Source organism: Chinchilla lanigera, unplaced genomic scaffold, assembly GCF_000276665.1.
Source record: "Chinchilla lanigera isolate Chin_1 unplaced genomic scaffold, ChiLan1.0 scaffold00046, whole genome shotgun sequence".
NCBI classification, from domain to species: domain Eukaryota; kingdom Metazoa; phylum Chordata; class Mammalia; order Rodentia; family Chinchillidae; genus Chinchilla; species Chinchilla lanigera.
This window is the reverse complement of record NW_004955447.1, coordinates 4479294-4504914: the sequence shown is the minus strand read 5'-3', so window position 1 is coordinate 4504914 and position 25621 is coordinate 4479294. Positions and strand designations below refer to the sequence as shown.

The window sequence follows — 25621 nt, the reverse complement described above, 5'->3', positions numbered from 1 at the left end:
GACGGCGGCCTGTGCGGGACGGCGCCGCCCGGGGTCCGGCGCTGCCCCTCTCTGCGCGGGCCCCGAGGGCCGAGCTCTTCCTCCCGCGCAGGGTTTTCCTCTGATGGGATCCGTCCGACTTCGAGTGGAGCTGCCCCGGGAGCCGCCGGGCGAAGGCCTGCTCCCAGCTGCAGGCCTCTGGGCTTAGTTCCTGGTAGGGTTGTGCGGATGTAATGCGTATTTTGCGAGCAACGTTCCTCTGGCGAGAAATTTGGAACATCCTTAACGCCGCTTGTACACAGGTGGTTTGGTAACCACATATAATGGGACAAGTAGACTATTGATTTCCGGAAATACGCACAAGTCATTTTTCGTTATCTCCTTAAGTAGGCGAAGTGGCAGGAAATGCTAGTTTTGTTCTTCAAGTACTTTGAAAAGTATAATACTTATAAGAAGTAACTCGGACACCCCGCCCCCCGGGTCTGACAGCTATTTTGCTGGAAACACGTAGTGTGTAGCTCCCAGGGAGTACAACCAGGCAATGGGCGCAAGTCAATTGGAGGGAAGTCAACTGGAGTCAATGGGAGGGATAAGTGGAATAGCTGTGTTCCTAGGGTAGAATACCAATTCAGCTCTCAAGCTCTACAGATACTAATGTAGATCCTGGATCAGTACCTCTAGAGAATAGACTAGATTGGATGCTACCTGCTACCCTAAGATCTTTTTCAACCTAACGTTACTGTGGTAGTTTTCGAACCATATAGTTGTTGAAAATGTGGCCCAGTTGCAGCCCTTTATCTCTTAGAGCTCTTCTGTGTGGTTAATTGGGTTGATAAGTTGCTAGAAGGGCTCTAGAGTGAAGATGCAGTGGACTTGTGATCCTCTTTTAATTTTCCTAGTTTCTAGCTCGGCAGTCTTTTTATACTTTTCAGTAAGTCGGCTGTAGAATAAGGACAGATTTGGGAGTGGGCTGGGTAGGATGTGCTAGCAGTTTGATTATGTTGTAGCAATATTATTTTCCAGCCTTAAACTAATCCCCACAGCCCACTCCACTCCACCCTCCGTTTTCTTTTCTTTTCTTTTCTTTTCTTTTCTTTTCTTTTCTTAAGAATTCTGGCAGTAACAACAGGATAGTATGGTGTTACTGAAAAAAAGGAAAATGCATTTTAGTAAATTCAGTTATTAAAATAGGTGATAATAATAATTCATTCAACATTTTATTGTCAAGGTAGTTTGTAGGCTATCCAAATGGAAGTCTGTGGTGGTTGTGATGGGTAAGATGAACTAAACACAAAAGTAAGTAAAATTCTGTATTTCTCAAGAATTCTTTGTGAAGATGAGCGTACTTTCAATCAGTAATAAAGTAGACTGTAAGGAGCGTAGAATAAGAAAAATGATGATAGTTTAAAAGTTTTGTTTTAGAAATGGATTAATGATGTCCTTAAAATACATAAACATTCCTATTAAGAAGTAGTAACATAATCTAGAAGTTAATATTTTGAATAAATTTTCAAGTGTTCTATGCCTCATGTTTGGGGTGTTTTTGTTTTTTTTTTGGTGTTTTTGTTTTTAAAGCTTAATTTTCGCAACTGAACTTCTGTTTTTTTTTTTTTTTTTCCTCCGGTACCGGGAACTGAACTCACGACCTTGCACTTACCAGGCAGGCGCTTTTGCCGCTGAGCTAAATCCCCAGCCCCACTGAACTTCTGTTGATGCAAGTTTTTCTCTTTAGGATCAGAACAAGGAAAAACCATTGGGCCAGCTGGGCGTGGTGGTGCAGACCTGTAATCTCAGCACTCTGAGGCTGAGGGAAGAAGATTGCTATGAGTTTATGGCCAGTCAGAACTATTTAGTGAGACCTTGACCCATCTCCCATGCTGAAAAACACCAAAAAAACCCTGGGCCAGGCAGAAAGCTAGCATATACCTACTAGAAGTGCTTTCTTAATTTTGGAACCATTCTAGAGTAATCTGCAGCATGTTATCATTTACTTGATCATTGTCACATGCCTAGAATTATAATGAGAATTAGTATCTGTGCTTGAATGTTCTTTATACTTAACAAGGAAAAGTGGTAATGTCAAAACTTTGTCATCAGTTATCATGTGAGACATAAAGAAATTAATAAGGATAAACACTAAGGATTTTAGTCATGTCACAGACTAAGTCCTTAAATAATCTCATAAATGGTATATCTTGAGAACATAAATTTAAGTTGCAGAAATACTGCATACAGTAATTGTGTATTAACAGAACAGTTAAAATATATTTCTTTTTTTTAAAGACAAGATCTTGCTATGTGGTTCAGGCTGATTGTGAATTTTCTGTCTACCTAGCATAATCTTAAAGTTGCCTTCCTCTTGCCTCAGCCTCTGACGTGTTGGGATTACAGGTTTGTGCCACCTCATCTGGCAAAAAAAAGAAATCTCTACTGAGTTGGGATTTGTGGGTTAACTAATAAATACAGAAAGACATTGGTTTAGGGGCTGGGGGTTTAGGTCAGCACAGCGCCTGCCTGGCAATTGCCAGGTTGTGAGTTCGATTCCCGGTACTGGAAAAAAAAACCAAAAACCAAAAAAAAAAAACCAGAAAGACACTGGTTTTTACAATGCTTCAAGAAGCTGAATACTGTATGACTGGACAGATTGCCAGTTACTTGTGATTCCTGTTAAAAAACTTTGGAAGGTGTTGTAGGATGTTGATTGTTACTGGTAAACACAACTTTTTGTATATGAGGAGGAAATCTTTTCTGTTACTATAAATAGCTCTCTAAATTTTATTTAAGCTCTTTCATTTTCTTTGAAAAGAATAATAGTAAGTTTAGCCCAATACTGTATGTATATAATGAGTTTCCATTTCCTAAGTAAACATGCTTTTCACATTATTAGATTGGAAGCTCCAAGAGGGCAAGAAGTATGTTAGTGTTCATCAGGTTCCTTTTGTTACAGTAATTTTGACTCTGCTTTAAATATTTATATGATTGGACTTGATTAATAGCAGACTAGTTTGAGATATGAAATCTAAAGGTAAGAATTTTCTGTTGGCCCTTGCTGTTCAAAAACCTTAGCATAAAAATGTCTTTCAGTGGGGTACAAAACATAGGATAGTTGATACTCCTTTTTTTCCCTCAACCAATTATAGAAGGTGGAAATTGAAAAATTCTATCCCTAGGCTTCAGTTAGTATCTTCTGGAAGATAAAAATATGGGTAGGATAGAAAATCCAAGTCTCTGAACATTATTTAGCAGAATGATAATTTTGAATGACAAAGGTAATGACTGCTACCTTTGACACAGGTAGAGATTACTATAATGTAAAATGTATTTTGTAAGATAATGGAAGGTAGGTTCCAGAAACTCTTTAACTCCATTAAGTGAATTAAATTAAAAACCTGTAGTATGCTTTGTTCCTGTATTGGAAAAAATGTGTAGTATGTCTGTGTAAGTTTTGTTTTCTTTTTTTGAATACTAAGCCTTAATATGTGCTGGTTCCTGAAGTATTTTTGTATCTTCTGATCCACCAGCTTCTGCAGATAAAGCTTACTTTTCTACATTAATAGCCTAGAGGTAACTTTTGTGACTTTTTGGGCCAGAAATTTCACGACTAGGGTAAAAATGTGGTGTAATGGATAAACTATTGAATTTGAATACAGAATTGTGAGATGTGAAATTTTGGTTAAGTCACTTAGTTCTTTGGGCTTCCATTCAGAATTCATGTCATATAGATAACTTCCTAAGGCTAAACTACCTACTGTATATTGAAAGCCAGTTTCCATGTTTATCTAAAGCAAACATTCTCCAAACAACACAAAATTAGCCTGTTACTTTTAACATCGTGCCAGTTTTTAAACAGGTTCCAAAACACCATGATTCTATTTATTTTTTCTGTGCCTGGCAATCTGTACCTTCACCTCAATGATTAGTTTGGTGTTTGTGAAAATTTTAGTTTCTTACTAAGAATTTCACAGTTTTTAGTAAAATTGTATTAGCTTGCATGGGTAGTGATAACGCTGAGTGATAATGAAGTCCAGATACATTAGGTTATGTGAATATAAAACGTGCGCAGGTAAGAGGAATCAAACTACTGTCAAGCTGTTGAAGCAACATGTTAAAGTCAGAAGTATCCTGGTTTGGGAATAGAGTTGAAACATTTGCAAACTGAAAACTCTGCATTCTCTCAGCGCAGCAAATCTTTACTGCAGCTGAACAGGATTGTCCATATTCCCTTTCCTACACTTTCACAAAGTAGGGTAGTACAGTATTGTTTTAGTCAGCAATGGGCAGCATACATGAAGGTTGTCCCGTAAGATTTATATTGCTACACAGTCTTCTGCGTCTATGAAGACTATTCACAATGTTTACAGGATGACAAAATTGCCTAGTTACACATTTATCTAAACATATCTTCCTTGTTGCTTGACTGTTTGCTAAAACTGGAGTTCATTGTCTTGTGCTTCAGTATCTTGAACTGAGCCTTAGTTTATTTGAAATTGTTTTGCACCAGTTTTTTATTCAGGGATTGCAGATGTGCATATTGAGTTCAGACAAATACAGATAGTAAAGAGCATGCATGGTCTATGTTCACATAGTAGTACTGGTGAATAGTACCAGTTTACCAAGCATAAACCCAGATTGTCTCATGCAAAGGTTTGGCATTTTACCTTCTCTATATCCTAATAGAATGTCATGACTACTCCAGTGGGTGCATTTTCAGGTGAAAATCCGGGTCCCTCATGGTCAGTAGTCCTTAAAATAAGAAATGTGAGTTTATACATTACATGTTTGGAGATTTTTTTTTTTTAAAGCATCGAGTAGCTAGTTATATTGTTATGTAAACTAGTATGTAACTTCAAAATATTTGAATTTTATTTCTAAATGGAGATGCTATTTAATCAAGTATTGACCTAATTTGTTGCAAGTTGTTTCATTGAACTAATTTATTTTACTTTTTTTTGTTTATGTTCTGGGAATCGAATTCAGGACCTAGTACTTGCCAGGCAGGTGCTGTGCCACTGAGCTGACCCCTCTGGCATATTTTTTAAAAAATTGATTTTATGCCATTTCAATTTTGAAACACAGTATGAGATTTAAAAATGATTTTAAAAGTGTACACTTCTTTGTAGACATCAAAAAAGTGTTGAGTTCTTTATCAACATATGTTCTTTTACTGTTAATAGTATCTGGCTGGAGTGCTGCCATCATACTACTTCAAAGTAATTGAATGTACTGTATACTTATCGCTTTATATGCCATATGAATAATGTTAAATTTCAGGACAGTGAACGTGATTTAAAATGCTAAGGTAGTTTAAGGAAAATTACTCTACACCAAGTGAATATTACCTTATTTTTAAAGGGATTATTTCTTTCCAAAAGAATCCCAACCTGAAGCTGCCACAATGGAGAGTGACCATAGAGAAAAATGACTAAGAAGCCTGAATTGCTTTTAGTCTCCAGCTTAAGTATGACCCAGATGTTAGTCTTCAGATGCTTCTAGCTCCTGAAGTCTGACTGCAGCCACAAGAGAAGCCCTAGTTGGTCCCCATACTATGAACAATAAGTAAAAACGATTTATTCTCTTAAGCCAGCAAGTTTTGGGTTGATATCTTATTCAGTAGATGATTAGGACTTGAATATAAATTTATTGACTAAAGAGGGTTTTTTTTTTTTTTTTTTTTTTTAATTTTTAACATACCCTATGTCCTAGTCATTAACAAAAAAGGGCTGGGGTGGAGGTTTATTAGAATCTAATAGTGATAAGGAAAGGCTTATACATTAAAACACTGTTCAGGAGATTCAATTAATTGCCATTTTTCTACTTTCCCAAACACTAATCTTTTTATTCTTCATTCATCTTATTCAAGGTGAGTAAACTAGAGCTCAGAAAGATGGTATTTACCCAGTACCCAGCTCTAAAGGGATAGCTTAAAATTCCTGACATCTGAAACACTTTCCCCCCTGCATCTTACTTCAGTGAATATGTAAGTGGTTTCAGTTGTGGAAGAAAGTATCATAATCCAGCTAGGTGGTCTTAGTGAGTCACAAAATTCTGTCATTTTTTAAAATCTCTAATGATAAAAAAGCATTCTTATAGCTCAGGCCATACTGAAGAAGGCCATCGGTCTGGTGTGTCTTTTAGCTTTTTGTTTGCTAGTTTGTGATAAAACTACATGGTTAGCTTGTTGATGTTGTGGACTGTAATATGGGTAAAACTACATACAGCATCAAGTAGGGTGTTAGTTAATACATATGGCCTTGCAATATTTGTATCTATATTGAATCCTTTGTATTTTAAGGTGTGTTTAATGTTCCACATCTAAATGATTATAGGTTTAGAAAGCCTGAACTACAGATAATGTGTCCATCTGTACTCAACAACTCTGGTCAATTTGAATTTTTGAGCTTCTACCCCACCCTAATTATTTTTCCTGGGCTAGGGCTCAACCCTAGGCCTCACACATGCTGGATAAAGTACTCCTGCTTCTTTTTTCTTCATCTGTAGAGTAATGATAACACATGCTGTATGTCTTTCATGTGATATGTTTATATGTTGTAAAAGTGCTAAAATGTTAAAGTGACAAGATGTCTATTAAGCATTGGTTAATATTTTTATCTTGAAAAAGTTTGTTGGTGCTTTCTAAAATTGCAACTAGTATCTGAGTTGGAATTTAACACTTCCAACCAAATAAAACCCCTTTTATTTTTCTCATGTACTCTAGATGATATTTTTTACCCCTCAGATTTTGAGAGAATTCCATTCATTGCAAATATGAATCCAGATGAGAGAAGCTGTTTTGTTTGACATACTGTAACTTTCAGTAGTGTTTTTTTGTTTTGTTGTTGTTTTGAGACAGGTTCCTGCTGTATAGACCAGACTGGCCTGAAACTTGCTATGTAGCCCGGGCTGGCCTGGAACTCAGTCTTGCCTCAGCCTGCCTACTGCTGGGATTACAGGAATGCCCCACCACACCCAGCTCAGTCAGATTTTTTTTTCTAATGAACAGAGCTACAACTCTCATAATACTGTATTCATTTCAGATAGATAAGTTTGGATAAAGAACAGATAAATTCTTACCACCCAAAGAAATCAGTCACTAGGCCAATCCAGGCATAGTAATTTTCACATACTTTACTTAAATAGAAACTGTTCTATCATTGATGTTGTTAACTTTATTTGATTAAGCTGGTTCCTACTATCTTTTCATATCTTACAGGCTATATAGTCCCTTGTTTTATAGGAATTAATTTTGGGTATTGTTCCTGAAATAAGATCTCTTCAAGGGTTATGGTTGGTTGGTTCTTCCCTTTGTTCATTCCTTCTTTCCTCCCTCCCGCCCTTCCTCCTTTCTATGGTGCTGGCAGTTGAACTTAAGGCCTTCACATAGAGCTGCATCCTCTAGCCCTCTGTCTTTTTTTGTAAAATTTTACTAAATTGCCCAGACTGGACTCACACTTGATCTTCCTACCTCAGCCTCCCAGGGTGCTTTGTGCCACCATGTCCAGTGGGTTATAGTTTCATAAGTAGTCAGTATTCAAAAATAAATGCTTAATGTTCCTTCCTTCCTTCCTACTAATTTTTAAATTTGTTTGCAGATGGAGAACTTAATGTTCTAGATGATATTTTAACTGAAGTTCCAGAACAGGATGATGAACTGTATAATCCTGAGAGTGAACAAGATAAAAACGAGAAGAAGGGTATGCTGAATTCTATTATTTTTAGAGCTGGGTGTGGTAGCGCACGCCTGTGATCCTAGCACTCAGCAGGCTGAGGCAGGAGGATTGTTGCGAGTTTGAGACCAGCCTGGGCTATCAGGTGAACCCAAGGCCAGCCTGAACTGCATAGTGAGACCCTGTCTCAAAAAAGACCTAAAAAAAAAACCACACATTTTCGTAAAAAATAACAGTGAAAGTAAGAGATGCAATTTCTTAAGAAAATTACTCTGCTTTTGTATTTGTCTTAGAGGTTAGTAACAAAAGCACGTGACACACTGTTTCACATAAGAGACCTTATTGCATGTAAGTATTTTTTAAAAATATGTGAAATTTCTCACATATGTGGATTTACTTTAATAGCTGAAAGCTGAATTTTCTTTTAGATTAAATGTAGAGTAGTAATTTAGAAGACATTTGTGAGGCTTTTTTTCTTTCTGACCCATGTTATCTGTAAATTGTTGAATTTAAAAGACCACTGTCAATACTTTTATGTATCTTTTAAATTATCTTTTATAGGATCAAAAAGAAAAAGTGACCGAATGGAATCTACTGATGCCAAGCGACAAAAGCCTTCTGTCCATTCAAGACAATTGATTTCTAAGCCATTAAGCTCATCTGTTAGCAATAACAAAAGAATTGTTAGTACAAAAGGAAAGCCAGTCACAGAATATAAAAATGAGGAATATCAAAGATCTGAAAGAAACAAGCGTCTAGATGCTGATCGAAAAATTCGTCTGTCAAGCAGTGCCTCCCGAGAACCTTACAAGAGTCAGTCTGAGAAAACTTGCCTACGGAAAAGGGATCCTGAGAGGAGGGCCAAATCTCCTACACCAGATGTTTCCGAGGTAGTAAATATTATTGCAGATATAAAACAGCAGTTCTTTTTGAGGCATTAGAACTATTTATTCATCTTGACTTTGTCTGTTATATGACTGCTGATTCCCTTTTTCTTTAAACATCAGAGAATTGGGCTAGAAGTTGATAGACGTGCAAGCAGATCCAGCCAGTCATCTAAGGAAGAAGTGAATTCTGAAGAATATGGCTCTGACCATGAGACTGGCAGCAGTGGTTCTTCTGATGAGCAAGGCAACAACACTGAGAATGAGGAGGAAGGAGGGGAAGAAGATGTAGAAGAGGAGGAGGAAGTGGAAGAAGATGCAGAGGAAGAGGAGGAGGTAGATGAAGAGGGCGAGGAGGAGGAAGAAGAGGAGGAGGAGGAGGAAGAGGAGGAAGAGGAAGAAGAAGAATATGAACAAGATGAGAGAGACCAAAAGGAAGAGGGAAATGATTATGATACTCGAAGTGAGGCCAGTGACTCTGGTTCTGAATCTGTCTCCTTCACAGATGGATCTGTCAGATCTGGTTCGGGCACAGATGGATCAGGTACTACTTTTTATATGTAAAAGTTTATCTTTTTTTTTTTTTTTTTTTGACTTGCTTGGTTTTGCTTTTGAGTGTTTACTATTTGGGGGGGAGGGCTGTACCACTGAGCCACATCCCCATCCCTGAATGTTTAAACTGAAATATAAAAAAATTTAAGACATTGGGGGATAGTAATAGGATGATTTTGTGATCTTCATAATTAATTATGTGCTCTCATGTCTTATAAATAATTTTGAATAAGATTTGTATTAGTATTTTAGTAAAGGTACTTCTTAGCTACAAATTAATTTCTTATAAATTAGCGTAAGTTCAGTTGTTTTCTTTACATAGAAGTATATTTTATGTTTTAACGTTGTTCTTGGATTTTTATGTAGTCCAGAACAACTTGTTTTAGTAATGTTGTTCTTGAAGTGTAGTCACATAAAACCTCCTCTGGGTGGTATATTATTTCCTTGGTCAAATGCCCCTAGATTTTCATCATGCAGCAATAAACCCACAGAACTTCTTTTTTCCTTGGAAATGCAAACCTTCATTCCACTTCTGTATTTGTAAGTTAACTGCCAGAGACAGAGTCTATGGAGTTCTGAGTTGTCAGCGTACAAGATGGAAAACAGTGTAAAATTCTTGCGGAAAGATTAAGGTGTCTTGGATCAGTCATCTCTTCAGTACCAGCTGTCCTACCTCTTTATCCCTATCCAGGAGATAAAACTCTTTTAAGTCTAATTGTAGTCACTACTGTAGGGCCTAGCAGGGTATGGTAAGGAGGACCAGTAAGGAAATTTACAGAGGCGTAGTCACTACATGGTGATTGTAGCCTCTTGTTTGTCTTATGTCAAGATGCTATCATGTGCTGCATAAGCACAGTGTTCTAAACATTAGAATACAAGAAGCATGCTTTTCAAACATAGTTTTGTTATGTAGCATTTCAGCATGGTAGTACACTGGTAGTAAATATACTGATTCAGTATAAAGTAAATGACCAGCTGTTTTCTAGTGATGACAATTTAAGTGCTTTCAACCATTTGTTCCCAAGAGTTGGAGTTTGAGAGTTTAGACTTTCTTGAAGAAGGTAAATGGGTTTAAAACTAAATAGGTGAGTAGTTGAGTATGATAACAAAAGTTAGAGACTCTTTCCTCTCATCATGCTATTTGCAAATAGATGACTTGGGTCCTTTATAATTTATAAAGGGTAGGGAATAAAAATGCATTGGCAACATGTATGCTCAGTTATTATGGACAATGAATGTTTAGTTTTGTATGAAATCATCTAGAGGGGTAGGGAATAGTTTGTTACAAGGATTTTCTTTTTGGTACTTAGGTTAGGAGCAGTATTTTTTAGTCTTGAATGTTTGTAGTAAGTCAAACAGTGGGAACTTGTTTACAAAGAAAGGTTCTGAAACAGTTTGCATTTTTAACAAGCTCCAAGATGACCTCATCAGAGTACCCCAGGATTATACTTTGTGGAGAAGGCGTGAAGTTAACAAATGTTGTGTACCTTCATAATGAGTTTAAAAGATACCTTACACTCTTTATATTTTCCTTGTTAAAGAAAATATTTCCTTGGAGCCTCCTTTAGAAACCATACATCAAGCTGGGCGTGGTGGCACATACCTGTAATCCTAGCACTCAGAAGGCTGAGACAAGAGGCTCACTGTGAGTTCGAGGCCAACCTGGGCTACATAACAAGACCCTGTCATAAAAAAACAAGGAAAAAAAAGCATACACCATATTTAATATGTGGGAGATTATTTTTCTCATAACATATTTTCTCCTGCCAGGCATGGTGGTGCGCATCTATAATCCTAGCCCTTGGGAAGCTGAGGCAGGAGGATTGCTGGGGTTTCAAGCCAGCCTGGGCTATATAGCTTAATGCTAGCCTGAACTACGTAATGAGACCTTGTTTACAAAGAAAAATTTTCTCTTCATGGTAAAAAAACAAATGGGGTGAAGTTTGAACTCCTTGATTAGGAAATGTCAGTTTTTAAAATACAAGGGATCATAGTTTAGTTTCAGTATCATAAGTTTTAGAGACTCTGGAAACTTCCCAGTGTTTTAGTAATTTATGAAAGCATCACACTGCTTGCTTTTCTTAGATGATTTTCATTATTATTTTGACTTGAGAGTAATAGTTGGGAGAGTAGTAAAAATTCAGAGATCCTTTCATTATCTTGAACCATATGATAAACTTCTTACACATCAGCAAGACATATATAATATTCAAACTGGTCAGTTTATTTAAAAAGGAAACATACAAGGAGAGAAAATTTAATATAATTTTTGAAAGAAAAGCACCCCGCCCCCTAAGAAAAACCCAAAAGGGAGTTCAAACTACAATTCCCTTTTAGGAATAATGGTAAAATACCTTTTGTTGCTCAATAAAATACCAGAGCTCAGTGCTTGTACCCCAAAGCTGAAAGACCTGCATTTGAGTCTGTGTTCTGGCACTGAAGAACTGTGAAACCTGGCCAGTTATCTACTGTGTAGTTTCCTCATATGTAAATGAGAATGTTTCTTGCTCTACGCGTTAAGGGAGATAATTTATTAAAAGCTTTTTAAGTAGCTGTCATAGTGCATACATGAAGACAGCTTTCCTTTGTTTTTATAAAAGTGAGTGTATGCCTTTTCTCCCTTCATATTCTTTCTTCCAGCTCAAGAGTAGAAGAGAGGCTATCATTGTGTAATTAAGAAGAGGAGACCTTGATTTCATTTTAAGTGCTCATGTGTGGTTATAAAGTTACAAATTAAACTTGAAATGCTTCTTATGTTGGGCATCCAAACCTTTTCTGTCTACAGAAGATTTCCAGCAGTTTTATGGGAATACAGACAGTCATTGAGATTTTGAGAAAAAGTTTTAATTACATTTGAGAGTACTGTAAACAGAATGACCTAGGGAAGAAATCGTTGAGGAGGATGGAATTTTAGACACAAAAGTAGAAGCATTGGCAACAGAAGGGAATCACTAGTTTATTTCAGTATATATAGATTTTCCAGTTAAAGTCTTTGGATTCTGGTGCTTATCAGACATTGTCAAAATCAGAATTGGAGCTCTGGTGAAGATGGTAGCATAATTCAGACAAACAAAAGGACTTAGAGAGTGCTATATGATACATTGAAAGGACTTTGTAAATCTTACTGTTAAAAATATATATACTCAGATTTTTACCTGTTGGAAAACTTTGTTCAGGGCTTTCAATACAGAGCAATTAAATATTTGATACCATATTTATAGCCTTTTTTTTTTTAAACTTGTGCTGGGTATTGAACGTAGTATTTGCTACATCAGCAGACCTTTTTTATTTTTAAATTTGAGACACATTCTCCTTTAAGTTGCCAAGCTGGGTTTGAACTTGAGATCCTCCTGTTCCCACAGGGCTGGGATCACAGGCATCAGCACGTCTGTTTTTATTGGTTGAAATTAAAGTATCTTTACTTTTTGAACAGTATCTTTTAAATGATATACCTATGGAAATTGAGGGATTCACAAATAAACGGTGACTGATGCTTAAGAACTTTGTGAAAGCCAGATATATGATGGAACATTCTTGTTGGATATCTGTGTTTCTGTGTGTATGATGGACTTTTAAAAAATCTTGTTTGGATTTTTTTGTAAGATGAGAAGAAGAAGGAACGGAAGAGAGCTAGAGGCATATCACCAATTGTTTTTGATAGGAGTGGAAGCTCTGCATCAGAGTCATATGCAGGTAATAATCATTTTTATTTGCAGTAATATCTGACTGATCCTAATGTAATCTGCTTTAGAAAGTGTGTGGAGGCTGTAGTTTAGTGTGAAAATGTTGACGTCCATTAGTACTGATTTTTGGCATGTTCAATGTAGTAATTCTAGAGGAAACTAAGCTTTTTCTTATTTTAGTCCTGTTCTGTTACTGCTTAAGTGGATTTTTCACTTTTTTTTTTTCTCCCTTGGAAGATGATGATTTAGTGACTAGTTTTCTGAGTGGGAAACTGTTCAAATATATTTTTTAAAAATTCAGACAACCCAAAAACTAAACACTCGTACACATTGTGGAGTATTTTTTTTGTGTGTGTGTGGGTGCGCCAGGAAGAATAATTTGTCTTCAATGAGAATTTTATGTGACAAGACTGTAGAAATTTTGTTTTACCTCTACTAAAGCTCAAGCTGAACAAATGTACTTTGGCTAAATGCAGGTTCAGAAAAGAAGCATGAGAAATTATCATCTTCCGTTCGTGCTGTCCGAAAAGGTATCATTTAAATTTGAAATTGTTTTCATTGCATGTTCCATAAAGTCCTTATTTTGCTTTATTGGGTCTCCATTAGTAGTTGGTTTTAATATAGTAATGTTCCGATGTATTACATTAAGGGGAAAAATAATGTAATCTTACACAGAAAGCTCCATGTTCCACTTTTTCTGCATATATATTAGCATAGTACCAAGTATTTCAGAGTATTTTACTTTTTGGGTACGATGACATGGTGTGTGTATGTACATAAACATACCAAACACATTTAATAGCTTGTCATCAATCATTAACTGAATCTGGTAAAACTATAAAGCATTCCTATTTCCACATTTAAACATGGATCTGATAGATCGGAACATCACAAAATTAGATTTACCTTGCTGCAAAATGCTAGTTGTCCTTTTTTGGTTTTGCTTTATTATATGTTGTGGCTTAGCTTTCTAGGTTGAATGGGTGATTATTGAGTTTTAAAAGTTTAACTGGGTTGTGGAGGGTGATGCTGGTTTGTGGTTAATCAATTTGGATTTCTTTCTTTCAGATCAAACCAGTAAACTCAAATATGTCCTTCAGGATGCAAGATTTTTCCTCATAAAGAGTAACAACCATGAGAATGTGTCTCTTGCCAAAGCTAAGGTATTAGCTTCAGTTCTGTTGAAACTGTCCTACTCTTGACATTTTTAAATGGGGAGATAGACCCAAGTGTCTACAGTAGCTTAAGAGAGGGTGATTTTTCATTAAAGCTTTACAAGATCTGCAGCCCACTTTCCATTTAGGACCCTGCTCTGTGGCTAGTTAGGCAGTTTAGTACTAATTTAAGTATTGTAAATATGACTTTAAAAGTCACAGTAATCATTATGGAAGACTATAGTTTATACTAGAAGAGATCTGTTTCTCTTTTTTTGCGAATATAGTAGCTAATAAATTATATTAATACTTTAAAAAGTTTCCTTAGCCAGTCGATTTCTGTATTATGGGGCTATTTTATACTTTGAGCCCTTTTTGAAAAATAACTACTTTGTGGAAATTTTCTAACATTTTTTAGAAGTGAGATTACTTGGATTTAGTGTGTAATGTGTTCTTTTCAGCTGAAGTGGAATTAGGGTCATGTAATTAAACACTTAGCGTGACTGAGTAACTGCAGCGTGTATGAGCAGATGATTTGGAGCTGAATTATAGCTTCCGCCTTACTTTCATGTCTTTGTTTTTCTTGGATGAAGAACTGGTTAAAATGTTTCTCAGAAGTACATACTCATTCCAGCTGTACATTACATAAAAATTTGAAAGTAAGTAGAAAAACTTCAGAAATGTTACAATCTCGACAGGAATTTTTCATTTATGGTTTTAATAACAAAGTCATTTTAAATTATTAGATTGAGCATACATTCTGGGAGATAAACATACAACTGGTTCACTTTCACATGGCATAAAGAGTAAATGGATGTGATTTTAAAACAATGGTAGGCAGTTTCAGTATATAGAAGTCCATCTAGTAAGATTTGATCACCATACTCTTGCTTTAATGATTTTGTAAAGTTGGTAATTTCATCCATGTTTTTCTTTTTTTGGTTTTTTCTTTTTGGTTTTTCTCCGGTACCGGGAACCGAACTCACGACCTTGTGCATGCCAGGCAGGCGCTTTTGCCGCTGAGCTAAATTCCCAGCCCCTCATCCATGTTTTTCATGAATTTTTTATAAGTTAACACCTACGTTATGTTCGTAGCAGATGAATAAGGTCTTTCTTCATTGTAGTTTTATAGAATTTAAAGCTCACTGAAATCTGTAGCATTTGATCTTTTATAAATTGAATTTGCAGTTAATTTCAGTTTGTTTACTTATATAGGGTGTATGGTCCACACTGCCTGTAAATGAGAAGAAATTAAATCTAGCATTTAGATCTGCAAGGAGTGTTATCTTAATATTTTCTGTCAGAGAAAGTGGAAAATTTCAAGGTAAGAACAAAAATAATATGGTCATAACAAAAAAAATTTATTATATTATCTCCATACTATTTGGTCTTCTGATTCTCATAGGCTTTGCAAGACTTTCTTCAGAATCACACCATGGAGGGTCTCCTATACACTGGGTTCTTCCAGCAGGAATGAGTGCTAAAATGCTGGGCGGTGTCTTTAAAATTGACTGGATTTGCAGGTAAGTTGTGCATTTTAGTATAGATCATTACAGTTGCTGTTGTTTGGAGTTGACTGTCAGTTGGGAATAATGTTAGAGGTCAGTAGTGGTTTAGTTTATTATTTTTTGTGGTTTGTATACTTACTGCCTTCTCCCACCCCTCGTTCCTATACTGATTTCAATGAAATGTAAGCATTAAAAGTAAAAACAACATATTCTTTACCTTATCTTGTCATTGTCTTTATAATCCAGTCTGAGATTCAAAGATGTCTTTAAGAAGTTGTTGTATTTTGATTGCTTGGAATGTTTGTCATATCTAGGTAAATTTAATTATTTAACATGTCTTTTTTTTTTTTTTTTTGGTTTTTCTCTGGTACTGGGAACCGAACTCATGACCTTGCGCTTGCCAGGCAGGCGCTTTTGCCGCTGAGCTAAATCCCCAGCCCTTTTACATGTCTTAATAACTGTGGAGTGTGACATTAAATACTCCTTGAATTGACTAACAGTTTTGAACATAACTGATTTGGCTGTGAACAATTAGGTGTTGCTTAGAGAAGTTAGCAATACATGCTTAGTTGAGATTGTGATCTTTTAAAATAGGATGCAGATTTAACTTTTTAATCAAAATAGATAAAAGGTCTGAGTACTAAAGTAGACATAATTTGCTGGAACATAAAATAGGTAAAACCTCTGAAGACATGGCTGTAAAGAAGGACTTTCTAAACAGAACCCCATTTGCACAGAAATAACATCAAAAAATCAAAAAAGGGATTATGTCAAATTAAAAAGCTTCTACACAGCAAGAGGAACAACCAGCACAATGAAGAGACAACCTAAAGAATGGGGAAAATATATGCCAGCTATTCCTTAGACAAAAGACTAATGTGTAGACACTGAAAGAACTCAAAAATTAGAAATCCCCCCCCTGCATTAAAGACCTATCAAAAAATAGACAACCAAAATGAATACTTCTCATAAAAAGTACAAATGGCCATTGAATACATGAAAAAGTTTGAGTATTTCTCACCATTAGAGAAATGTAAATTAAAACACTGAGATTTCATATTAACTCCAGAAAGATTGGCATCCCCAAGAAATCAAACAATATTAAGTGCTGTGACAAGGCGCCGTTGCCCTTGTTATCTTCCCTAAAGAGTAAAACACATCACATCACAGGGGTACATGCCTCCTTGTGTACTGCAGCACAGTTTATAATAGCTAGTCTTGGAAATGGCTTATATGTCCATCGACAGAGGAATGGCTAGGTAAATAGGGAAAAAAAAATGTGGTATTGATACCCAGTGGAGTATTCTGTTGTAAAGGATAAGTTAGCATTATTTGTAGGAAAATAGGTATGCTTTGAGACTAATGACAAGTGAAATAAGTCAGACACTAATTTAAATATTGTTGGTTTTCTTACATGGGAAACCCGAAGTATAAATAAATAGCAAAGTAAAAGATAGATAATAGGAAAGAGGAAGCTAGATGTTATGCAAAGGGGAAGAAAAGGAGAACAAAAGATGGAGGGGAGGGAAGAAAAGGAGTAGGCAATGAACTCAGCTGTGTTAACATACATGTGCCAGTCCCTGTGAGAAATGTAACCAAAAACGTGTTAATAAGGATTAAAAAGTTTACTTAAAAAATCGGTCTTATTTTGAACACAGTCGTTACTACTATTAGTGGTAATAAAAAGCTAATTATGCTTTTATGGTACATGAAAATTTACCTCATACATTAATTTTTAATGTTATCTGAAAGAGACCATGTCAGTTCTTTGAATTATAAGTTGACTTTAAAGATGATGAAGGAAGGGGCTGGGGATTTAGCTCAGCGGCAAAGTGCCTGCCTGGCAAGCGCAAGGTCACGAGTTCGGTTCCCGGTATCGGAGAAAAACCAAAAAAAAAAAAAAAAGATAATGAAGGAGTTGGTTAGGAATAGACAAGGAAAAATGATTCTTAGGAACTCATATTAGCACAAGTAGAGCATGGAAACAAACCATTGAGGGATATAGAATTGGGGGTGGAGCCTTGTTATTTTATGGAATAGTACGTAAAAGAACAGAAGACAAAGATAGGTAGTAATGTGGAACAGTCTAAACTATTACTGTGGGATAGTGAAGAACTGAACAGACATTGGCCAAGATAAGAGTGCAAGTGGTGTATAATTTGTTAACTGAGCAGCAAAAAATTGTATGTAGAAATAGCCTATCATTACTTTACTTTCTGTAGGAAAATTAGGATGCCATCTAAATTTTCCTGAAGAGAAAACTAGATGAGTGAATTATAGTTTGTCTCTTAAGTGTATTATCATATGGAAATAATTGCCCATGTAATAACATAAATGCTATTAACAAAAAAAATGCATACTTAAAATATTCAGATGCTGTATTGGAATGGTAAGGCTGTGCTATGCTACCTTGAGGTTTTTGTATTGTTAGAAATTAAAGCTGCAGTTACAATTTAAAAATTTCAAGTTTGGTGACAGTTTTTTGGGGAAACAAGATGGTGAGTGTTTAGCAGAGAGGTGGTGGACATTTTTATATGTTTGTATGGTTGTAAAGGCAAAAGGAAACAGTATTGATGCCATTGTACAATATTTGGGAAAGGATGCTTTCTTGGCCTTGAGACAATAATTACTCGTTTTTAAATAGCTTGCAAGAGATTTAGTTACTTGTATTAACCTTCATTTTTGCATTGATGAGGACATCTGTGTAATTGTAAAAGAAAAGTTTTGTTTGTTAATAGATTATTTAATCTTCATATTCTTTAACTTAGTGGCTGTTTTACTGACATGTTGTGGGAATGTATGGTATATAGCAATGGAAGACGTTAGAGACCTCAGTAGTCCATCCTACTAATGTTGGATATAAAATTTTGGGCAGAAAGATTTGGGCTTCTGTTTTAAAGTATTTTAGGCTGACCTAAAAATGGTGTTTTTAAAGAAAATAATTATTTTGATACAAGTTCTGTTAAAGTATCATTATAGTTATAGTTCAGGAGGGTACCTAATAATAGTTCAGGAGGGTACTTTAATATTTAGTGCATTAAATACTTCAGGTCCTTGTTCTTAAGTTCTACAAGTGGTCCCTGACTTGAAATGGCTTGACTTTTGACTTTACTTCCATGTAAAAGTGATAGGTATTCAGTAGAAAGTTTACCTGGAATTTTGAATGTTGGCTTTTTTCCCAGAGTAGTGATAGGCAGTGCTCGTGGGATGCTGGTCTGGGCAGTGAGCTGCAGTTCTGTCAGCCACACAATCACTAGGGTGAAGGGTTGCTCTGCATTGTACTTCGTTACTGAGCTTTGGTGTTCGTTTTTTTTTTTGTTTTGTTTTGTTTTTTTTTTTTTTTTTTCCCTGTACCAGGAATCGAACACGACCATGCGCTTGCCAGGCAGCTGCTGTGCCGCTGAGCTAAATCCCCAGCCCCTTTGGTGTTTGATAAGTTGAATGTTTTAAATATATTCTTGTTTTTTCTTTCTTTCTCTTTTGGAGGTGCAGTATTAAAGTAGGTGGGCCTGGCACATTCTAGGGAAATAGTGTCACTGAGCCACATCTCTGGTGCCTTTTTAAATTTTATTTTGAGACAGCGTCCCACTAAGCTGCCCAGGCTGTTGTGAAACTTGCAGTTCTCTTGCCTCAGTCTTGTTAGTTGCTGGGTACACCACCACACACTCCTGAATGCACTTTTGATTTAAGGTGTTTTCATTTTACCATGAATTTATCACAACATAACCATTATAAGTCAGGGAGCTTCTGTATTATCCATGTTTTTGTTTTTGTTTTGAAAAACAAATAGGCTAGTCTCTGAATGAACACTGTAGAACATATGCTACCAGTGATTTTTTCCATTTCAGTCACATTTAAATTACAGTTAACATAGTGATTGGCTACTGAAGTATAAAGTTTTTGCAGGGTTCTGGGAAAGAATATAACTGGTATTACTTTGTATTCAGGCGCGAATTACCCTTCACAAAGTCGGCTCATCTCACCAATCCTTGGAATGAACATAAGCCAGTAAAGATTGGACGTGATGGACAGGTTTGTTGTTTTGAGTGATTCTTTGAACAACATGTACACTTAGTCAACTGTTCTAGTGATCTTTATTGAAGGACATTTTAAAGCCACTTCTGAAAGAAACGAATTATGAAAAGTTAAAGGAAAATAATATTTGGAGTACATGACTACTGTTATTATGACTGAATAATAAGATAGCTAATGTTGAAATTTAGCTTTATATGTCAGTATAATGGTTGAACCCAGATCCTTCACACTGTGCTACCTCACTAGCCTTTTTTTTTTTGAAGACGGTCTCACTGTGTAGTTAATAGGCTGGCCTTGAGTTCACTGTGTAGCCCAGGCCAGCCTCAGACTTGCAATGTTCCACTTACCTCTTTCCCAAGGGCTAGGATTATAGGCGTGTGCACCATGCCTGACATTTTTTAATTTTTTGAGACAAAGTCTTGCTAAGTTGCCCAGGCCGGGCTCACAGTTGGGTTTCTCCTGCTTTCGTCTCATATTAAGTTAATAGTATGCCACCCTGTCTAGCTGATAATTTTATTCATAAAATGGAAGGGAAGATGATTAAAGAGAAGTAGCTTGATTTGAAATGCTTTTTCTTTGTATTATCACTGTTTACTAATTTCTGCATTTTGTATGAAGTGTGCGTTATAGAATTGTCATTTAGCATCTTTGCTGAAGTTTTGTGAATAGAAAGTAGTCCTCTGAACATATAACATTTCTGTATATTTCTAAAGGAATAGTGGTTTGACCTAAATCCAAACCTTTCAAGCTCGTAGCTCCCACGTGTAGTTTTAAATCAGAAGTAATAGTTATGTCTTCATTCCCTCATTAAGTGAAAATGTTGATTATTAAAAATGAAACTAAATTTTAAAGTTGGTAAGTTATAATCTCACTTTGATTACTGTACTTTAGTAATTTTGAAAATAAAATTTAGTTGATAACCTATAGATTAGCCTGCCATTGTTTAGTATTTCCATGATTTACTAGTCTGTAATTATTACGGTTGTTGCCACACACACAATCATTTATGTTTCTTACATTATTATATTAAGATGGATTACTGTGTTCTAATATTTTTATATTTTCTGTAAAGAAGTATTCCTTTGATTTTTCCAGGGTGATCATTCTTGGGGAGAAATCCTCCACATCAGTTTTTGCTCTTGTTCATCAGGAAAATACAAGTTTCTTAAAATGTTCTCTTTTTGTCTTAAAAATGGCTACTTTCTTATTCTAGGAAATTGAACTTGAGTGTGGAACCCAACTTTGTCTTCTCTTTCCCCCCGATGAAAGTATTGACTTGTATCAGCTCATTCATAAAATGCGTCACAAGAGAAGAATGCATTCTCAGCCCAGGTCAAGAGGACGTCCATCCCGTCGAGAACCAGTCCGGGATGTGGGAAGGTTAGAAACGTTCTTTGGACTGATAGTAGGCACATGTATCAGGATAACATGATGGAGCAATGTGATTCGTCAAAAGTTTGTCCTGCGGTAAAGAAGAAAGAGAAAATCCTCAAATCAAGCTGCATGGACTAGTTTGTGGCTTCATTGAGGATTTCACATGGTCACCTTGGTCTCAGTCATTTTTCAAGAGGAATATGGGGATCTTTCCTTATGCAAAAAAAAAGTTTGTTAAAGAGTGATAACCAGTTTAGATTCAATAATACTCTGATAATACAGTACAAAAGGAAATGAGGTAGGCATTTGTTGCTAATAACAGGCTAGAAAGGAGGAAGAGGAGGATGTCTTTATTTGAAAAAATTGTTAATATTTTGTAAAAAGCCTTTTCTTTCAGGTGTGTCTCTGGATAAACCTTATCAGATATGGGACTTTTATAAAGGATCACTTATGTTTTTTCAGAAGATGACGCCTCATTTAGAGGATAAAATATTTTAAGTTATTTTGATGTTCAAGAGGAGCATTACTGGGACTCTTTCAGATTTTGTCACCGTGATGTGTTAACCCATTGCCAGATATTCTCTAACATGTACCCAATGAATTCACACATCTTGCTGAGCTTCTGAAAACAATAGGTTCTTTCCAAAGGGGATCAAGTGGCCCTGGGAGACCCGGCAACAAACCAAAACGAAGGGCTGTTGCTGTGTCTGTTTACAACTTTTCCAGATGCTGGCAGTACCTGTGGACTTAAAGTGGTTTTTAGAGGATCGCCATGGTTATTGATCACTACTTTATGAACTAAACAGCATTTTCCAGGAAAAGGGGGTTTAACTTGTTACAGAATTGGAGAGAAGTCTTTGCAAAGGACTGGTTTAAGCCCTTCTACCCAACACCTTCCCTTGTGTAGCTTTGCATACAGCTAAATCTAAAATATTCTGCTAAAGACTATTGGATGTGGTTGATGGGATGAAACCTTTGGTTAAGTTTCCTTTTGGTGGAAACATCCTTTGGTAGGTACAGATAATCCAACAAGAGTCCCATTTCTTAAGGACATTGTCGAATAGGTAGGAGGAAACCTGGCAGAGCCCCTTACTTTTGGCCTAAAAGGACTGAGCACCAAGATGTCTTTTGAAGTTTAAGCTAAGAGATTTCCAGTGCAATACAATATATACAAGTGAAGTTTTTACCTCAGTTTTGCAATGGACTGCAAACTATACTTATACACCACTACACCTTCTCTCAAGCCTGCCAGGGCCTCCATTTATGTATGTGGCTTACAACTTAAAGTCAGTAGTTGGACTACTATATGAACTGTTACTATCATGTTTTATACCGGTCGTAAATGCACTCCCCAAACTACAAGAAAGCGGTATGTTTATTTTTTAAAACAGCTTTTAATTTTCTTAGTATTATTTATTATAGATGCAACTGTTTTTATTCTGTTGGGGGGTTGGGGATATTGCATTGCACTTAACTTTACAGTTTGAATGAAGTTTATTGTAGAAATTAACAACTAGTTAATACTCAGAAATAGCTAAAAAAAGTGATGTCAGGTTAGTATAGTTTTTATTTGGCATTATGAGTAAAAACGTATTTGCTAAATATTTTGGATTTCTAAAACGTTCATTTAGTTTTAAATGCTAAGAAAATGAAGTATATTGTATGATGTAATGCTTTAACCTTGAAGATTTATGAAGGTAAAGAGCAGTCCTCTGCAAGCAGTAAAATTTCTTCTAAAGAATACAGTTAGAACTAGTTTTATCATCTGTTAAAGTTTGTAACCCGTTACTTGCCAATTCATGAAAGATAATTTTATTCTAAGGTACTGGAAAATTTTTCTTAATTCATTAATGTGACTAAGTATATAAAGAATAAATATTAAGGAATATTTAAAAATTAGTTTTTTAAAGTATTACATTTTTAAAACTTGGCAAGTAGTTCTATTAAATATCAGACTTTCTATTTTTATCATATGAAAAGTATAATTTTCTGCAAAGCAGAGGAAAAATATTCAAGAAATTGTTAGACTTAACCTCAAATGACATTAGTAAGTTTAAATATATAGATTTTAGAATTGTCTCTTGTATAGTAAGTTTGATTTTTTTCTTCATTTTTACTTAAATGGCAACTTCATTTGGATAAATGTTTTGTTTAACTGGATATTTACATTAATTTGAGGATGGCTCATTTACTTTTGTTTGGACTACTAAAATGTGATTTATATGTTTTAATCAGATTATATGTTTTAATCAGATTTGCGGTTATCTCATCATAGCATGAGATTGCAGAGAATACGTACCTCCAGCGGTGCATTTAAGGTTTGGTTCATAGGAATTTAAATTATTAAAATCTAGGAATGTTAAGATAATTCGCTCACCAAGAATTACCATTAATTAAAGCAAGTAATGAGCTATTCTTTGTACTTAATCTCCATCAAAAACTCTTGCTTTGCTGTTCGTTCTCCCAGCAGTTTTTGGTTTAATTTCTAATGTGTCTAATTTGTGTAGGCGTCGACCAGAAGATTATGATATTCATAACAGCAGAAAGAAACCAAGGATTGACTATCCCCCTGAGTTTCACCAGAGACCAGGTTAATATTTTATAATCCTGCAGATACTTGACTTACAGTAATTAAAACAAAAACCTGTCATGATCCTATAGTTTTAAAAATAAAAAAAAATTAGGACATGACTACTTAACCTGAAAAAATCTTTAGTAGTACTCATTAGTAATTCTTCCTACTTTTAAAATTCCAGTGTGTCATCATAATCTGTAAATTTTCTGAAATTGCTAATTTTGCAAAAATGGAAATTCATCTGCACATGTGTTTCAGATAATAGGGAAAAAATGATCTGAAGTTTTTGTTTTTGTTCCATTAATGATTCAGGTGACATACACCTTTAATTAGAAACTAAATTGTGTTGTATTTTCTAAAGTAAAAAGTCATAATTTTAGAGAATAGAAAATATTTTATTCCTAATCTAAGTACAGCTTTTCAACTAGCCTGTTCTTTACTGGAATTTAAAAAATAACAAGGTATAATCAAGAAAAGTGATCATTTAAATGAAGACAATCATACACTCATCGAAACTTTGACAATTTAAAACTGGGGGTTATGTGAGCTTTATAACACTCTTACATAAAAAGTAGTTTGATAGAAGCCTCATTCTTTTCTCCAGTGGGAAGTTTTGTTGTACTAGTGTGAATAGTTTTCCCTAATAACATGACCACTCAGATATTTTTATATTTTAGTTTGCTGGGTTCTTATTAAAGAAGTGGGGGGGGGATTTCTTCCTCTTATCACCATGATTCCTTCATTTAAAATGTATATACCTTCATTTTTGCAACTTTTGCAATTTTGTGTTCATCCTCATTGAATATACATTTTTTTAAAATGTAATCTGGGGTCTGTCTAGCAAGGCGTGTGTGTATAAGGTAGAAGATAATGTTTGTTTTAAGGAAGTTCTATTACAAATGTCCTCAAGATAATTCTCTGTCCATGTCTTCCCTATGGTTGCAAAATGAAATTGTAGCAAAACTTGGGTCATGAACTTAGAAGATGTATATGAAAAATCTCTAGAAATTTATCATTCTGTGATATTACTGAGTTACATAGCTCCTAACTTAATAAGAAACTTTGAAAGTGGAATAATAATAGTTATCACTGAAAGTAAATATTTCATAAGAATTAAAACAGGTGGTAATGAAGGTTTAATTATGATGCCATAATAAAAAATATAAATTTGATTTACTGAAATGCTTGATGTTTGAACAGGGTATTTAAAGGACCCAAGATACCAAGAAGTAGACAGGTAAGTTGGGTTCACTCTTCCTTCACTTTGAATTGCATTCTTGGAACTAGTTTATGAATTACCTGAATTTAGTTTCACAAATCTTATTCCCAACAGACGATTTTCAGGAGTTCGCCGAGATGTGTTTTTAAATGGGGTAAGCATTAAGTTTTATATATTTAATGTAGATAAAACCAGGATCTGATTTTGTTTTTAATCCTGAGATGATTCTTATTGACATTATCATCTTTTATTTTAGTCCTACAATGATTATGTGAGGGAATTTCATAACATGGGACCACCACCACCATGGCAAGGAATGGTTTGTATTATTCTGTTTTTGTAATTAACTTCATTTGCAGTTCCAGTGTTTTGAGTGCTTGCTTAGAATATGATGGTTACAGTTATTAAGAGAACTTAAAGTAGAAATGTTTGGCAGTAAGTAATTGCATGCTGTTCCTAAAACGTGTAAGTTGTTTTAATAGCGTAAGCTTAATTTAGATATTCAGTAGCACTTTATGGTAGTGGTTTGTTGGTGCAGGCTCTACCTGGAGGTTCAGATACATTCTCTAATTCTGTGATCTGTAATACATTTTATACTTTTTTGGGGAGGGCGTTGTTGAGACACAGGGTCTTGCTATGCAATTCAATCTGGCCTCGAACTCACTTTGTAGCCCAGGCTGACCTTGAACTCCCATTGATCGATCCTCCTGCCTCAGCCTCCCGAGTGCTGGGATTATAGGCATGCACCATCACACATGGCATAAATTTTATACTGTATCCCTTAGTTTTCCTCATCTGCAAAATTCAGTGGGTGTTTATTTTTGGACTCATCAGCTAGTATTCTGTATAAGGCAGGGTCATTATGTGTATTCTTGAGTAACTCAGCATTTAATGGAATTTTATAAACCCCCTTAGGATTATTGAGAAGATATTTTTAAATTTAGAAAAAGTACATGGTACCTAATATAATGCTCAGTAAATTTAGCTTTGTTTA

General features: G+C 35.4%; 1 protein-coding gene across 1 annotated transcript in view; it reads left to right on the top strand.

The window, feature by feature from the left end:
• The window catches only part of Ythdc1 (YTH domain containing 1), a gene marked incomplete in the record, with an annotated part of 30440 nt that overhangs the window by 445 nt on the left and 4374 nt on the right, over window positions 1-25621 (top strand). The window contains 14 exon segments of the mRNA XM_005392822.2: window positions 7569-7670; window positions 8205-8533; window positions 8651-9071; window positions 12683-12772; window positions 13239-13292; window positions 13831-13925; window positions 15132-15240; window positions 15322-15439; window positions 19372-19456; window positions 20673-20839; window positions 23341-23423; window positions 24609-24645; window positions 24742-24781; window positions 24884-24946. Coding sequence (XP_005392879.2) covers window positions 7569-7670; window positions 8205-8533; window positions 8651-9071; window positions 12683-12772; window positions 13239-13292; window positions 13831-13925; window positions 15132-15240; window positions 15322-15439; window positions 19372-19456; window positions 20673-20839; window positions 23341-23423; window positions 24609-24645; window positions 24742-24781; window positions 24884-24946 — 1793 coding nt within the window.